The sequence below is a fragment of the Miniopterus schreibersii genome, assembly GCF_964146895.1.
Source record: "Miniopterus schreibersii genome assembly, chromosome: 6".
NCBI classification, from domain to species: Eukaryota; Metazoa; Chordata; class Mammalia; order Chiroptera; family Miniopteridae; genus Miniopterus; species Miniopterus schreibersii.
The window spans coordinates 3,102,632-3,118,700 of record NC_138107.1 but is presented as its reverse complement, the minus strand read 5'-3'; the positions used below and the strand labels follow the sequence as shown (position 1 = coordinate 3,118,700).

Genomic DNA, 16,069 nt, shown 5'->3' with positions numbered 1-16,069 from the left:
TGCCAGCTCAGGAGCTCCTTAGGGGAGGTTATACTGCATCTCCACTGGAAGGGGTGATCTGAGACTTGTCAGGTGACAATGCCTGCTATTTGGGGTTAAAAGAGAGGTGCCTATAGCTCCAAAGTGTTCCACCTTTAGCAAATACGGGAAAGCTGATAGTGGCACCCTTTCCTCTGTCCCGTCTCGGGACAAACAGGGTGGGAAATGCAGAGCATGAGGCCATGCGACCTGGGGCCAGTTGCATGGTTCTGAATCTTGCCCTCCCAGATGCATCAGGAGTTAATCCCCTGGAAACAAAGTCTGTTTAACTAGCAAGGGTGGGGAATCTTTTTTCTGCCAAGGGCCACTTGGATATTTATAACATCATTAGAGGGCCATACAAAATTATCAACTTAAAAGTTAGCTATGAAAAAAGCTCCTAGATTTATTGAATTTTGAGTCCCGCCTGTGGTTGCCTTGGCAGGGCCAGACCAAATGATTTTGCTGGAGGGTGGACATTTCCCCACCCCTGATAAGGGAACCTCCTTAAATGCAAATAGGGGGCACCCAGCCCTACCTCCCACACCATGGAGACAAAGAACCCCTCCCTGGCCATGGCCAATAGCTCTAGTGACCTGCCTCTACCACTACTTCTACCTCCTCTTCTTCTGGGATGCCAGGAGGAGCCCTGGACACCTGAAGTGGGTGGGGAGAGGGGAAGCTCAACATTTGAAATCTGGACCCATAGTCCTCAGTCTTCTGCCTCAAATTACTCCCCCCCCCCATAAGATTCACAGCAGCTGTGTTTGTTTCCAGAACCATCCCCCACTTAACCCCACTTGGGGGTGGGGGGTGCGGAACCAGATCCCTCACCCTCTATAGCAGGGTTCCAGCAGTCTCAAGGGAAGACCAGCTGAGATGCAGACCGCATAGCTGCTGGGGCTCTAGATGTTGCTATACTGGGCACCAGGTGAGGCCTGGACACCCAGGTGTCTCCGAGGGGTGGGCAAACTGGGAGAGAGGATGGAGGCTGGGAAAAGGAGAGGTAGCACCTGAGCAGGAAACCTGAGAAGAAGAGGTGGGTTTCAGGCTGGGCCATCCCTTATCCTACCCTATCTATTGGCCCAGGCTCCCCAAAACGGGGCTCCCAGTGTGAGGTGCTGGACCCCACGACTCTGGGCTGCATGTTTGGGTTGAGGGTGTGCTGCACATCCAGGGGAGGGGCATCTGTTTCCCGCAGAGCCGTCACAAGTGAGTGAGGAACCTGGAGCGTGGAGAGCCCCCGAGGGTGGGGGCCCAGGAGTCGGGGGTAGCCAAGTCCTTACTCACCCATCCGTGGGTCCATCCACGCAATCAACAAACCATCCCAGCTCCTCCGGAACCCAGCCATTCATTTATGTTCGAGTTAAAACTCCCGCCTCCCGCCCTGCCGGGCGTGGCTCAGCCGTCGAGCATCCGCCTGGGGTCTGGAGGTGGAGGTTCGGTTCCGTCGGGGCGCAGGCCCGGGAGGCGGGCTCGGTCCCAGCAGGGGGCGCGCGTGCGGGAGGCAGCCGGCCAACGAGTCTCATCTTCGATGTTTCTCTCTCCCCCTTCCTCTCTCTCAAGTCAATAAAGACATATTTTTTTTAAAAATCCCCTCTCCAGTTCCCCTTCATACCGCGGTGCCGGCCCGTCCGGGGGCAGAACTCGGCTCACGTCGGGACCAATCGTCTACCGCCCGGCCCCGCCCCTAAACCCGGGCGCGGGTGCCCACGGCCCCAGCACCCCTAGTCCCGGGAGGGCCCTCAGCGTGAAAGTCCGCCGCTGCCGTCACCGTGGCGACAACTGCGACGCCCAGCTCTGCACCCCGGGAAGCCGCGGCGGAGCCCGTCACCATGGCAACGCCCTCCCGCGGCTCCAGACCCCGAGGCCACGCGCTTCCCGGGAAGGCCGGGCGCGCCCCGCCCCCGAAACCCGCGGGACGTCCACTGCGAGTGCGCCGGGCCCAGGCCTGTCTTCGTGGAGGGGCTCGGAGGGCGCTGGGGCTCCCTTCGCCCTCCCCTTTCCCCTTTGCTTCAAGAGGGGGCCCCGCTTCTCTGATTGTTTTCCTCGATCACCCCGTCACCCATTCAACAGACATTTGCGTAGGTGCCGGGCACCTTGGGATGAGTGAAACAGTACAATTTCAGTGCAACTTTCTCACTTCGTTCCTCTCCGCGTCCTCGGGCGCGCGCGGCTCCCTCCCGCCTCCGTCCGTTTCTTCCCAAGCGCCCCGTCACCCCCGAAACCGATGATTCCGGGAGGGCCCGAGGCCGAGGCGGGCACCCCCGGACCGGAAACCACGGCGAGGGCGTGGGGTAGCCCGCCGGCCGGGACGCGCGGGCCCGAGGCTCCCGGAGGCGGCGCCGCCCCCCGGGAAGGCGCGTGGAGCTCGCGGGGCCGCCGCGGCCGCGCCTGGGCCCCGACGCCCGGCGCGCCCCCCGGTTTCCTCCCAGGCGCCGGGCCGCCCCCGTGCCCTCGGAAGCGCCGAGGCGCAGCCAGGCGCGGAGGGCGAGCGCTGCGCCGGAGCCCGTGGGCGCCGGAGGTCCGACCCGCGCCCCCGCCCAGCTCGGGGCGGCGCGGGGAGCGGCTGGCTTCCTGGAGCCCACGGGGCAGTGGGCCGAGGGCGGCCGCTCGGCCCCGGTGTTCTCGCGTTGGGATTTCTGACAGCGCCACGTCTCTCTCACCTTGGAAAGTGGTACCACCAGTCACCGCAGCGCAAGCCTGTCCCCCTTCCCTCGCCTTACACCCAGCCAACTCCGAATCTGTCGCGTCCGCCTCCCGCAGGCTGCGGCGCGGGCTCGCGGCTCCCCGCTCTCTCCTGCGAGGCCGGGCCGCCACCTAGTGCCTGGGCTCTGGACTAGCTGCCCAGCCGGCTCCCTCCTCAGTAATCCTGTCAACAGAAATCTGACCTATTCCTCTGCCGAAATCCCTTTGTCAGAGGTTTCCACTGCCCAGGTGCTCCAGGGGCGCAGTCTGCGCCCCCATCATTGCTTGTTGATTTGTCTCCCCCGTTAAGACTGTGTACTCTGCGAAGACAGTGTGAACAATATCAGCGGAGTCCCTTGAAAATGCCCTGGAGCTGCCATGCCAGAGAAAGTGCACATCTTAGGCCTCAAACGTTTGGATGTTAAAACGGGGCAAAATAACCTTTGCACTGCACCTAAGCAACCTTGTTTCCCAAAGAAATGTTTGCAAAGATAACAAGAAAGCAGTTACTATGACTACTAGACTGAAAATTAAAAAACATTGTTTAGAATTAATATCACTGTTTCCTGCATCAATAGAAATGCTCTCTTTCTATGGATGTAAGTGTTCCCCTTGCCTTTCTCATAAATACCATCGCCTTTGTCTCTTAAGTGGAACACTATTGGGGTTTCTGCCTGAATCAGTGCTTTCAGAATAACTATTCTTACTGATCTCAAAGAAACGCTTGTATCTTACTTTGGAAGGCTTATCTTTAGGTTGGCAGCAGGGACTTTGTGCAATGTTGTGTCCCCAACACCTGATGCAGTGATTCAAATGTTGTTGAATAAATATGAAAGAATGTTCCCTTCTCATTCCCCTGTTGCTGGGCCCCTGTCTCCAAGCCAGGATGTTAGGTTCCAGAGTGCCAGAGTGGCCGTGGGTGAGAACATTCTGTCCCTCTGGCTGTTTTGGCACCAATTTCTACCCCAAATGGGTGTTGCCCCTCTCCTTCCTCTTGGCCAACTTCTCTTCCACTAATATAAGCCCATACTGGAGGCTGGTGGGCAGTGATGCATTTTATGGCAGGCCTTGCACATAGCCGGAGTCTGGGGTCCCTGGGCCTCCACAGCACCCCTCAAGCTCTGTACATGGTCCTCTTAATAGTGCTGGTCATGATGAGCTTGGTGTTTGGTAAGTGGCTCAAAGGGATCAGAAGGGTCTCCTGGACTGCTGGATAGAGAAACCCATGGACACCAGGTGTCTGGATATATCTGCCCGGGCAGGAGGAAAGATGGGATGAGTGGGCTTGGTGGGATAATGCCTGGGTACTGAAAATGGCCTGCTGTTCACTCGGAGGGAGATGTCTAGTGACACCCCAGGGTTGTCTCACTCAACAGCAATGACCTGAATGGAGATTCTGAAGGGAACCCATTCAAATCTGAGGGCAGCACAGAATAGGGAGGGTTTGGGGAACATTCTAAGACGATAGCACAAGGATCCATAGGGTAGAACGAGGCTGGATGCAGCCTGATAGCCTCCTCACTTGGCTGCAAAGCACCATCTCATAGAAGCAGGATTCAAAATGTTTGTTCAGCACCTGCCTCACAACAAATACTCTGCTGGGTCTGGGGACTCGTTAACCTGTGGTCTTGGCCAGGGACCAGAGGAAGAGGGAGATGTACAGTCAGCCCTCCATACACGTAGGTTCCACATCCCTGGATTCAACTGAAGATGGGGAAAATTTTTTTTAAGTGATCTTGTTGCTGATGTGCACCATGTAGTTAGGCCTGTGACAGCTGTGTCTGTACTGAACATGTGCAGGCTTTTCCTGTGTCCATCATTCCCTAAACAATACAGTGTAACCACTACATATACAGCACTTATAGTGCATTAGGTATGACAAATAATCTAGAGATGGCTTAAAGTATTTGTGAGGACGTGTGTAGGTTATATGCAAATAGTACATCATTTTACATAAGGGACTGAACACTCAGATTTTCATATCAATTTGGAACCAATCCCCTGTGGATACCAAGGGACAACTATATATGCAGGTAGTTGGGAGGGCTTTGGTGGACAAAGTTTAATATGAGTCTGTCCTGTGACAGGACCACCAAACAAAGAATGTGGCCCTGGGCTGCTTGAAGCAGAGATTCTTCCTGTCCTGTGATGATGCATCTTGTTTTTACTTCTGTTTTTAAAAGAATACGTTTTTATTGATTTGAGAGAGAGAGAGAGAAACATGGATTGGCTGCCTCCTGCATGTGCCAAACTGGGGCAATGGAGCCCAAAACCGGGAACCAAACCAGCGACCTTTTTGTGCCTGGGATGACACTCAACCAACTGAGCCACACTGGCCAGGGCTTGGTTTTACTTCTGCACATTACAGATTAAGAAAGCATATTTAAAAGAGAATCCAGGAGTGGAGGCTGTGGGGACTATGAAACCAAGTCCCAGAGGATGAACTGTCTGCCCAAAGCTGAATGGGCTGCCTTCACCTAACCTTTGGATTTACAGGCTTGCATAACGCTAGGCATATACTAGTCCCTCAGAAGCATGTTGAATGAGTGAGTGAGTGAATGAATGAATGAATGAATTCCTCATTTCAGGAAGTATGAGAGCAGAGAATGGAAGTTTTTTTTGTTTGTTTTTTTAAAATATATCTTTATTGATTCCAGAGAGAGGAAAGGAGAGGGAGAAAGAGAGACAGAAACACCAATGATGGGAGAGTCACTGATTGAGCCCACAACCGGGGCCCCGACCGGGAGTCGAACCCCGATCGGCTGGATCCTAGGTCGACACTCAACCACTGAGCCACGCCCGGCCAGGCGAGAATGGAAGTTTTTAATGAGTACTAAAGCTTCTGGTGGAAGGTTAAGCCAGATAGTTTCAAAGAATTAGTGATTTTATGGTTTTCTGAGATGGGGGAGGGGGCAATGGGGCTGACCTGGAAAATAGGCAGGCGGAGGTGTGGGGTCAGTGCTTGTCTGTGTTCTAGGTAAACTTGATCCTGTCCGTGAAGAGCCCTTTTATCCAATTGAGTTCCCCCAATACCTGCGCTGCTATCGGTGCCTGTTGGAGACCAAGGAACTGGGGTGCCTTTTGGGATCTGACATCTGCCTGACCTCTGCTGGCAGCAGCTGTATAACTCTCTTCATTAAGAACAGTAAGGTGCCTTCTGTCTGTCTTGGGCCAAGAACTGAATCTCTACATTTCCTAAGCCCAAACTCTCAGATGCTGTCCCATCACTGCCTCCCTTTCCTTCCGAGCCATTCCGTCTCCAGCACCCCTGCCTGGCTCTCAGCCCACAGCTGCCTGGCTTCCGCCCTTCGCAGGCGCCAGCCTTGCAGGGACCCTGAAGATCCCTAGCTCCTCTGGCCTTTCCTCAGGCTGCCTTCTCCCCTCTCAGCGGTAGTTCCTGCCAGCGCCTCTCTTCTCTTACCCCTTCCACTACCTCTCCCTGTCTCCTTTATCGAGTCTTGCCTCTTTCTCCTCGACCCTTGGTGGTTCATGTTCACCGAAATGCAGGCCTTAGCTATCTTCCCAGTCACTCTCCCAGGGGCACTGATCTGCCTCCTTGGCTCCCGCCAGCACCATGTACTGCTTCCTGCTGAATCTGAGTGTCTGGCCACACCACCAGGTCAAACTGCCCTCTGGACCCCTCCCCTCACTTTCAACTTGCCAAAAATGGACCCTGTCCCATTGTTCTTCATGCTTGCTCTTCTCCCAGCCCTTCACCTTCTTAAAAGTTAAAAACCACTAAAACACCCTATGTGCCAGGCACTGTTCTAAGCACTTACAGCCCTCTGAAGTGTTTTACAGACGAAGAAACAGAGGCACAAAAAGGCCGATACCTGTCCAAGTCTCCTAGGGGCTGAGCCACAACTTGTGGTGGCTGCAGAGATGGCCCTCAACTACCACAGCACGGAGCTGCCTTTATTGAGATCGTTTCAAGTACACTTTTCAAATAACTGCACAGACATGGTTCAATATTGCAGTATTCAAGGGGGTCAGAGAAAAGTCTCCCTCCCACTCCTGCCCAGTCCACCCAGCTCCCATGCATGAAAACAAAATTCACTCTTCTGAAAGCCTTGCCCCTTTCTGTGGTCTGTACTGGACATTCCACTCTACACTTTCCCTCTTTCCCCACAGACAGCAGCAGGCCCCTGTGAACACTGCTCTGCACTCGCTGTTTAAACTTAACAGTTACGGGAGCCTAACGTTTCCATATCCGTTTGTGAACAGCTTCCTTGCTCCACGGATGCGCTGCACAGTACTCCCTGCGCAAGCGTCAGAGCCCACCTGTCATCCTGCTGCCGACGGCCGCAGGTCACTTCCGCTCTTACTCTCTGAAGCAGGGCAGCGGTGAACCTCCCTGGACCTGGCCACAAAGGTTTTTCACCCTCCAATATACAGGGGTGGGCAAAGTAGGTTAATAATAATAATAAATAATACAATAATTAACAAACAAACAATACAAGAATAAACTGTTTTGTGTACTCACAATCTACTTTTGCCCACCCTGTATATAATAGCAGCAGACACCTCTTCTCTTACCTTCTACTCATAAAATACACGAACACCTCCTCTCTGCAGCCCGACCCCCAATACATCGCCCAGCTTGTTCTCACACGGTGCTGCCCAAAGTGTGGGCTCTCCCTCCTGCGTTCCACAAGCCTTAACGCAGCATCCTCCAACTATCACTCTCTCTTTCCACCAACTTTCCATAGGGATCTTCTGTCTGAGTTCCCGGCTGCTGACTCCTTGGCACTCCCAGCCCTGTTCCAGGAGCCTTTGCGTTCTGGGGTGAGGGGAAGGGTGTGGGGCAGTGGTAAGTCCATATGGAGTGAAGGGAAGGGGGGGTTGGGGCTCTGCTGTGACCTCTGTATGGTTTGCAGGTAGTGGCTCTGACATCATGGTAAGTGACTGTCGCCACAAGGAGCAGATGAGTGACTGCACACATACCCGTACTTCTCCAGTGTTTGGCTTCTGGGTGTTCTCTCGATGCTGTTTCCGGAATTTCTGCAACAAACCACAGAAGAGAACATCCTTCATTTCATAGAACTGCAGAGGCTTTTGGAGTAAAATGCTGCCAGTTTCCAGCCAGCCCCTGATCCCCAACTGGGCGCAGCTAGGACAACTTCCAGTCCCTTCCACCAGCCCTCAGGTTACTGACCCCAGCTCTAGCTGCCTCTTGTTTGACACCCCTCAACACCCCTATTCCCACTCTGCCCCTCCCCAGACATCTCTGGATTGTTCCCTTTAAGTCGTCAGTCTGGCATCTTCCCTCCTCTCTTCTCCCACCTCCGGGCTGCCTCTGCTCTGCTCTGGCCTTCTCCCTTTCTCCCACCACAGGCCTCTCTTGCAAGGTGTTCCTCCAGAATAAATTGGTGTGCAAACTGTATGGTTTGTCTGTCTCTCCTGGTGGAGGTAGAGGCTGGGGCGGGGGGGGGGGTCATGTCTGCCTGCCCCATTGTCAGGTAAGGGGCTCCCAGTTCTGCTGAGCTCTGCTCTGGCCGTCTTGGTGTCCGATTCAGCTCTAAGCACAAAAAGGTGAAGAGGAATTGGAAGGGGATACAGTGAAGGCCAAAAGGGCAGTGGGCACCCTTGTTAATGCTCTCAGACCCAGAGCTGTGTGGGAACTGCAGGGGAGGTCTGGGGGGAAGGTGTCGCTGGGAGTGGGCCTGTGAAAGGCCCAGGCCCAGGCCCAGGGAGAAGGGATACTCTGTGGAAGAGATGCTGGGCCTGTGGAGCCCTGGGCTTCCTGATCCCAGGCCAGCTTCCCTCCTCAAGGACCATGGTAAGTCCCTCTTCAATTTTGGCCCTTGAGTTCCTCAGCCTCTGAGGCTGTCTTCCAGTGCGGGCCTGTCTTACACTGAAATCAGAGGTCATGGGGAAGAGTGGGCCCAGAAAGAGGGGGACACGCAGGGTCATACCTCTTTGTTCTTCCAATTGCTTTCTGACCTAAAAATGAGTCTTGGTTTCCCACCAGAGCACAGGCCATTAAAGGGGTCATGCGGTGTTAACACGTGCCAAATGTGCACATAAAGAGTATATGCTGCATGATGCCATTTATTACTTATTAATATCCTTATTGATTTCAGAGAGGAAGGGAGAGGGAGAAACATCAATGATGAGTCGTCATTGACGGACTGCCTCGTGCGTGCGCCCAGCGGGAATCGACCTTGATCTCCTGGGTCCTAGGTCAATGCTCAACCGCTGAGCCACGCCCAGCCAGGCATGACTCTTAATTATTGCTTTGAGAACACTTGTTTTCAAAAATGAAATATAAAATTAAAGGCCCCCACCTATGGGGTCCTGGGTACCAGGAACCTAAAAAGAATGGACAGGCAGCTGAACCATCAGTGTTTCTATCATTCTCTCCCTCTCCTTTCTCCGGGAAAAAAAAAAAAAAAAACCCATTAAAAAAAAAAAAAAAAAAAGACAGGAAACTTAGGTCCCTTAGCACCAGTTGACTGAAATGCAGACGTGGGCCCTCTGGTTTGTTCCTGAGTTTTCCTGGTTTCGTTTTTCCTCCTCTCACCTGGGTTTAGTTCCTAGGTTTTGTAGGGCATGCTTATGGCTGGGAGGCATCATAATCCTCATGCTTTCATCTCTAGCTCAGCAGCGGGTGGGGTGATGTGCGCCCTGTGGGGCAGGCCATGATGAAGTGACAAAGGCCAGATGGAGTGGGCAGGGCCCTGCAACCATTTGAACCCCTAGCCCAATTAACTTTTCTCAACCTGTCTACACCTGCCCACACTTGATCCTGCCCACATAAACAACATGACACAGACTTAACCCCATCCGTTTATTGTAGCGGGAAATCAGGGGACATAGAGCAGAGCAGGACAGACCCTCTCCCCTTCCTGGGCACCCAGAGCAGGGCAGACCCCCTCTCCTCAGGACCCAGTGACATGAGTGGTGTTAGGAGGCCTGAGACTGGAGCAAGAGATGAGAAAAGGCAGCGGGAGACCAGGCCGGGAGTGGGGGTGGGGGTGGAGGCAGTGAGACAGGGACAACAGGATGCCAAGTGAGGAAATCTGCACAGAAGTCTACCCCTCATCCTCCTTGCTGCAAATCCAGCCTGTCCTGAGGCTTAGGGAGGCACAGGATGGGAGATACAGCCAGAACTAAATAGAGGTGGCAGATGACCAGACCACAGGGGACCGGGAAGATGGGGGTGGAGCACTCAGTCAGAAAAGGGATGAGGGAACCATTGCCTTTCCCAGGTCAGTCCGGACAGGATGTACACTTGAGATTATTTTCTAGGAGGAAGAAGTGCACTGGGTGCACTGGGTTTCTGAGGAGAAACAGGCTGCAACCTGAGAAGGGTAAGGGGTCAGGACCCAGCCCGGGGAAGAACCAAAAGTCCCGAATTGTTGAGGAATAAATATATGCGGCGCAGGTCGGCAATGGATAAGCCCAGGTTCAAGGGCAGGGCAGCCAGGGGGTCCAGGCCTTCAGGCTCCTCCCCAGTATGGGATCTGGGGAGGGGCAATGAAAGGTTCAGGGCCTGGTAGAACCGCTGGATCTGGGACTTGAACAGGGGCAGGCCCAGGGCCCTGTCAGGGGGCTCAGGCTGGGAGCTCTGGAGCTGAGGGCTGGACCAGGAGTTGCAGTAATCGTACTGGCAGCATTCAGCGTGGTACCAGTACTCTGAGAAGTAGGTACTATGTTGTTCTTGGCAGCGGTAAGAATGGTACTGTCCACAGCCTCGGATGAAGAAGCGGATCTTGAGATCTAGAGGAGAGGACAGCTAATAACCTGTTGCCTCCCGTAGTCCCCAAACTTGGCACCCCTACCACGAACTCTCCCTATCCCTCACCAGACCCAACTTCCATCCCAGACTCCTTCAGAAGGGGTCAGAAAATTAGCTTAGCTGACCTCCCCCAAACTCCTGACTGAGCCTTCCAGGATCTACCTATCTCCTTCTTGTGCCCCAGGCCCCAAGCAGCCCTCATCTATGAGAAGAGAGGAGATCAAGCAATGGGATGTTCCACCAGCAGCCCCTTTGTGGGTCTTGAACTCGCCATAATAGATGGTGATCACCATGCATGGGGATGAGCTACTGATAGTGCACTTCTCCGAGCCTGAAATGCATCCTACAGAAGGGTCTTCTAAGAGGCAGAGGTGGCAGGTCCGGATGTCATGAACAGGAGCTGAGAAAGAAGACAGAGGGGATGGGAGCACCAGCTCACTCCAAGGTCCCTGCCCTTTAGGGAGCCTGTGCATCTAGGGTCACAGCCCCACCCCCTTCCTGGATTCAGTCACCCCTTCTTTCCTGCCCCTGGGCCCCACTCACCTTTTCCCACTGTGAAGCCCACCACGACCAGCACACCTACAAGCACATGAGCCTTCATTATGGAATTCTGGGGAGAGGGACAGTCCCTGAGGGGTGCCTGGCAACCTTTCCTTCCCATGACCATGCTCCTCAATCCTGAGCTGCAGGCTGGTTTTGACAGACAGTCTGCAATCAGTAGAGAGCTATATTCCTGCCTGGGGGAGAATCTGGGCTGGGCAAGGAAGTTATTAACTTAGCAGGAGGAACAGTGTGTTCTCACCCACAGTGTCTAGTTCCTGAAGGTGGGAGCAGTGGCCAAGACAGGGGCAGTACCTGGGCTTTTATGCAGCGTGCTTCCCAAAGATCTATTCCCGCCCCTCGAGAGTCCATAAATTAATTTCTGTCTCTGGCACCATATGCTCTCCTCCCTCAAAATAGGAAGTCCCTATTATGCTGAAACTCTGGCCAGGAACTCAGCGTCCCAATCCTTTTGAGACGAGCATGTCTCAGCTTCCCCAGCAGGTGGCACACAGGTACCACCCAGTAGCAATTCTGGGCCTTGTCCCTCTTCTCTCCAACTCTTAGTTATTTTTGAACCACTTTCCCTGTAAAGCCAAAACTGATAGTCCCTTACAGTATTAACAGCCATAGATGTCCCCCCAACATACATTTCTTTAGTCTTTGGAATCTGACTTTTTTCTGGGTCTTTTCCTTGGGACTTGGCACACTCCCATACCCAGTCCTAGGAATTCTGCTGGGCACAAATCTGTGCTGGTTTTCAACTTGAGGAGGGTGGGCTAAGCCATGAGGGCCCCTGGCATCCAGCACACTATACCCTCCCTTCCCTAACCCCAAGCACCAGCAGACCAGCTCATGGCCTTTTCTTCCACTTTATTTCATATTCCCACCACAATAACGACTCCTTTAATTTAAACTAAAAACCATAGAGGGTTGCTGACAAGGTGGCAGCAAAGGAATGGAGGTGTCAAAGACTGAGGGCTGGGGTGGGGAAATCAGCGAATCGTCTTGACTGGGCTCTTGAAGTTGCTGGCGGCTTGGAGCTGCAGCTGGTAGGCCATCGGATGGATCTTGAAACCGTAGAGCCTGGGCCAGGACAGAGATCAGAGGTGCAGCAGGTGAGCCCAAAGCAGCTCTGCCAGCAGCCTACATTCCTACCTCCCCACCCCAGCTCCTCCATGGGCCTGCTCAGTGCTTAAGGGAAGTGGTTCTCAACCTCCTCCCCTCAAGAATATTTGGGAATGTATCTTAAATATCCATTAAAACTCAAATTCTAGGCTATGTCTGTATATAGATGTCTGTATCACTACTTGCTTCAATATAAAACTTAACTCCGCCCCCACAGTAAAGATGATGCTCTAGGAAGATAAACCAGACCTGAAAAAATGACCATGCCCAGCCCTCCCTTCTCTCTAGGGGTCCCGGGCCTTTCCTTTGACCCCTGGTGACTGTCCCTGATCCCCACCTGGGTACAAATTGGTTGGCGGGCCGCTTAGGCCGGTACTCTGGGTGCACCATGAAGAGCATGTGAGGGAAACCAGTGCCGAAGTAGGCGCCGTCCGTGTGGTGGTGCCTCGATGACTTGGGCGTATACACGTCCATGCACTTGGGGCAGTAGAGCTTCACCATGGCCTCACCTGGGATGTCCGAAAGGCCTGGGAGACAGCCAGACTCAGCATGCCTGGCTCCCCTAACCCTGCCCAAACTCATTCCCAAACACGGGCCCCAACTTGCTGAGCCCCTTCCCAGAGGACCTGCCATATGATGTCCTCCTTCTTTCTCTAACACTCACCGATGGGAAGCATTGGCTGGTTCTCACAGTACACACGTGGACAGTAGCCAAAGTCTCCCTGCTGGTATTTTTCCAACTGAGGTGAATAAAATGAAAGCATTGGAGGGTAGACGTGAAGAGACAATCCCTTCCTCTGCCCCCATACTACTCTATCCCCCATCCCTCCAGTCTCTCTCTGGCCCAGACTGGCCTTCAGACTCCTCTGCTTCCTTTCCTCCAGTGAGGGAGGCTGAAGACCATCAGAGCCATTCACTGTTTATTCCCTGAGGAAGATAGAGTCTCTAACAACTTCCTGGTCAAGGTCATACCTCCCTTCCTGAAAACACCCCCTTCGGCACAATCCCCAATCAGGACTGAATTCCCAGGCCCAGGTTCTGAGGCTCTCCCCTTCTGTGTTAAGACTTGACAGGGTTGGAACATGTGACTTCTTGCTGCAGGAACCTGTTTCCTTGACTGCCTCAGGAAGAGTCAAACGGAAGCAGAGAGGCCTCACCATCTGGGCGATGCCACGGTTGGTGAGGATATAGCGGGCGTGGATCAATCCATAAAGCATCTCAGCTGCCTGCTCAATCAGGTCACTCTGGTTGGGGTTGTCTTCCAGCTCTTCATCTGAAACATGGCCCCGCATGAATGCAACCACTTGTCTTACAGCTTTCTTGGGTGCCCTGCCCATCCCCAGGGGCTGCTGGCTACTCAGCACCCACCTTTGAGCCTCACTCCACCCACCATGTGGGCCTCTGACCCAGAAACCTGAGCCTCTGACCCTTCCACCAACCCAAGGCAGCTCTATCTTCTCTTTATACCTCTACAGCCTCTGCCCTCTTTTCTCCCTCCCAACTCCCTGCTCAACACATAAATGCAAAGACGCCAATGCAGAAGATGAAACTCTAGCCTGGAAGGTGCAAGGCAGGAGAAAAAGGCAAAAACTGAGGCCCCTGGGGAAACTGGCATTATGGAATACAGCTGAATTACAGAATCAGAATATAGGCACCAGTGGTATAAATCACTAAACTAGGCAAGAGTCGGATGGAGGAACAAAATGAAGCAGGGGTTTTTGGGTTAAGGGAGTCAGAAACCAAGAAGAAATTTAGAAATTCAAGAAGTAGATGAACAGGGATTTGAAGTTTAAAAAAAAAAAAAAAAAAGCATAGACACACAAAACCACCCCAAGGGTGCCTCACCAGGCTCCAGGTCCAAGATCATGTCTAGAGCTTGTCGATAGTGAGGCACCTGCTCATTGAGTCCAGTGAGGTTGAATTTGTCCTGAATGTAGTCTTCATCCACCTGTCAGGATGTGGAGGTGAAGAGGGAACTCATAGCAGAATTCTTGGCTTTGACCTGAGCCAGTTGCTCTAACTGATGCCTTATCCTCTGCACAACTGCTTCTATTCCCCACTCCCAACTCAACACAAGTACTTGAGTCTCTATCTCTAGTTCACATACACTACCCTCCCATAAAAACTTTGGCTTTAAAAACAAAACAAAAACTACATACTTTCATTTACTTAATAAATATTATCAATATGTTTCTTTAATTTTTAAAAAGTTCTTATTTAGAGGGTGAGAGGAAGGGAGAGAGAAACATCGATTTGTTGTTGTACTTATTCATGCACCATTGGCTGCTCACTGTATGTGCCCTGACTGGGGATCGAACCCGGAACCTTGGCATATCAGTACAATGCTCTAAACAACTGAGCTACCTGGCCAGGGCCTAAATAGGTTTTTATTGATTTTAGGAAGAGGGAAAGGGGGAGGGGGGAGGAGAGAGAGGGAAACGAGGGAGGGAGGAAGGAAGAAAATGAGAAAGAAACATCAATTGTCAGCTTCCTGCACATACCCGGACCAGGGATTGAACAGGTAACCTGGGCATGTGCCCTGACCAGGAATCGAACAAGCGACCTTTCAATGCTCAACCGAGCCACACTGGCTTTTCGAGAGAGAGATGCCACCATTACCACTGTACTAATAAAAAAAATACATGTGTGGCTCAGCGGTCAAGCATCAACCTAGGATCCAGGAGCTCCAGGTTCGATTCCCGGTCAAGGCACATGCCCCAGTTGCAGGATCCGCAGTAGGGGGAATGCAAGAGGCAGCTGATCAATGACTCTCTCATCAATGTTTCTGTCTCCCTTCCTCTCTGAAACCAATAAACACATATTTAAAAAATAAAAATAAAATAAAAAGTGAAAAAGACACAGGTTGACTTGTCCAATGTTACACTGCTGGGGGGGGGGGCTGGGCCCGTCTTCCCACTTCGCAGTAAGTTAGTGGTGGGTTACTGAGGGAACTCTTCCTTGACAGGAACAAGTTTCTATGGAAGTATGTGAGAGAAGTATGTGAAAGCTGAATATGTGGCAGAATATCTGGCCAGACACTATGTGGAGATAAGGAGGGAGGTTGAGGAGAACTCACTTCACAGAAGAATTCATTGCCACGGAGCCCACAGAACCAGGAAATCCAGGACACCTCCTCTGAGCTGCTCATCTTCACGTCAGCTGGAGAAAGAGTGTCAGTGTAACCCAAGCTCTCCCTCCCTGCCTCTGGTATTCTCCCTCCTCCCACACTTTGCCCTCCAATCTGGGAAGAATCTGGGCCTCCTTTTCTTGAAGAATCCCAGACTCTGGAGCACCTCTCTCCAGCTCCTCTTATTTACACCTCAGCCCCTTTCCTCTGAGATTAGAATTCTTTGGGGTCCCACCAGAAACCGACAGGTCTTGACCTACCAGTCCTGCCCACATCCCCGACGCTTCCGACGGCCAGCCCTGGCTCGGCTCCCTACCCCCGCAGTCTCTGCACGTCCCAGCGCCTTTCTCAAGAGTTTCAAGTTTATTCTTTCCAAGCAAGAGCTGGGCCCCTCCTTTTCTCATGGCCTGGGGTTGCCCTAAGGTGCCTTTCGCGGGAGTTCACACATCCCGCCTCCGTCCCTCAAGCCACCCTTTCCTTCCTCCCTCAGTGCAAGACCAGGTCACTTCCTTCCCCACCGGCACACCGAGGCGCGGAGACCCCCAGGTGCTGCGCCCAGGGCAGTCGGCGGAGCGACAACTTTAGAAGACTCACCGTCTGGACGGGGGCGGGACCAGGGTGGGGGAGGGGAGTTGCTACTTTCAAGGAACCGCGGCGACGGCTACAGCGCAGGCCGCCGACCGGATCGCGGCAGGCGAAATGGGGAGGGGGAGTGGAAACGGGAGGGTGGGGGGAAGAGGGCAACGCGCAAGCGCCAAGGGTCGGGAGCCGCGGTGGACGCCGGGAGATGGAGTTCCCGATGGGGAGAAACTGGCGAAACCAGGGGA

General features: G+C 53.2%; 3 protein-coding genes across 3 annotated transcripts; 1 reads left to right on the top strand and 2 right to left on the bottom strand.

Annotated features, from left to right (window-relative positions):
• Window positions 1–3,753: 3,753 nt before the first annotated feature.
• Window positions 3,754–8,087, top strand: LY6G5C (lymphocyte antigen 6 family member G5C). Its single transcript, XM_081140808.1, has 3 exons — window positions 3,754–3,876; window positions 5,684–5,851; window positions 7,584–8,087. Exons 1-3 carry the CDS (start codon window positions 3,756–3,758, stop codon window positions 7,745–7,747), a joined length of 453 nt encoding a protein of 150 aa, XP_080996934.1. The 5' UTR covers window positions 3,754–3,755; the 3' UTR covers window positions 7,748–8,087.
• Window positions 8,088–9,484: 1,397 nt separating this feature from the next.
• Window positions 9,485–11,220, bottom strand: LY6G5B (lymphocyte antigen 6 family member G5B). The gene is made up of 3 exons (XM_081139682.1): window positions 10,991–11,220; window positions 10,719–10,847; window positions 9,485–10,428 (listed from the first exon to the last, which is right to left on the bottom strand). Exons 1-3 carry the CDS (start codon window positions 11,112–11,114, stop codon window positions 10,028–10,030), a joined length of 654 nt encoding a protein of 217 aa, XP_080995808.1. The 5' UTR covers window positions 11,115–11,220; the 3' UTR covers window positions 9,485–10,027.
• Window positions 11,221–11,843: 623 nt separating this feature from the next.
• Window positions 11,844–16,063, bottom strand: CSNK2B (casein kinase 2 beta). Its single transcript, XM_081139681.1, has 7 exons — window positions 15,837–16,063; window positions 15,192–15,274; window positions 13,961–14,063; window positions 13,273–13,388; window positions 12,780–12,855; window positions 12,453–12,642; window positions 11,844–12,073 (listed from the first exon to the last, which is right to left on the bottom strand). Exons 2-7 carry the CDS (start codon window positions 15,261–15,263, stop codon window positions 11,983–11,985), a joined length of 648 nt encoding a protein of 215 aa, XP_080995807.1. The 5' UTR covers window positions 15,264–15,274; window positions 15,837–16,063; the 3' UTR covers window positions 11,844–11,982.
• Window positions 16,064–16,069: the final 6 nt, after the last annotated feature.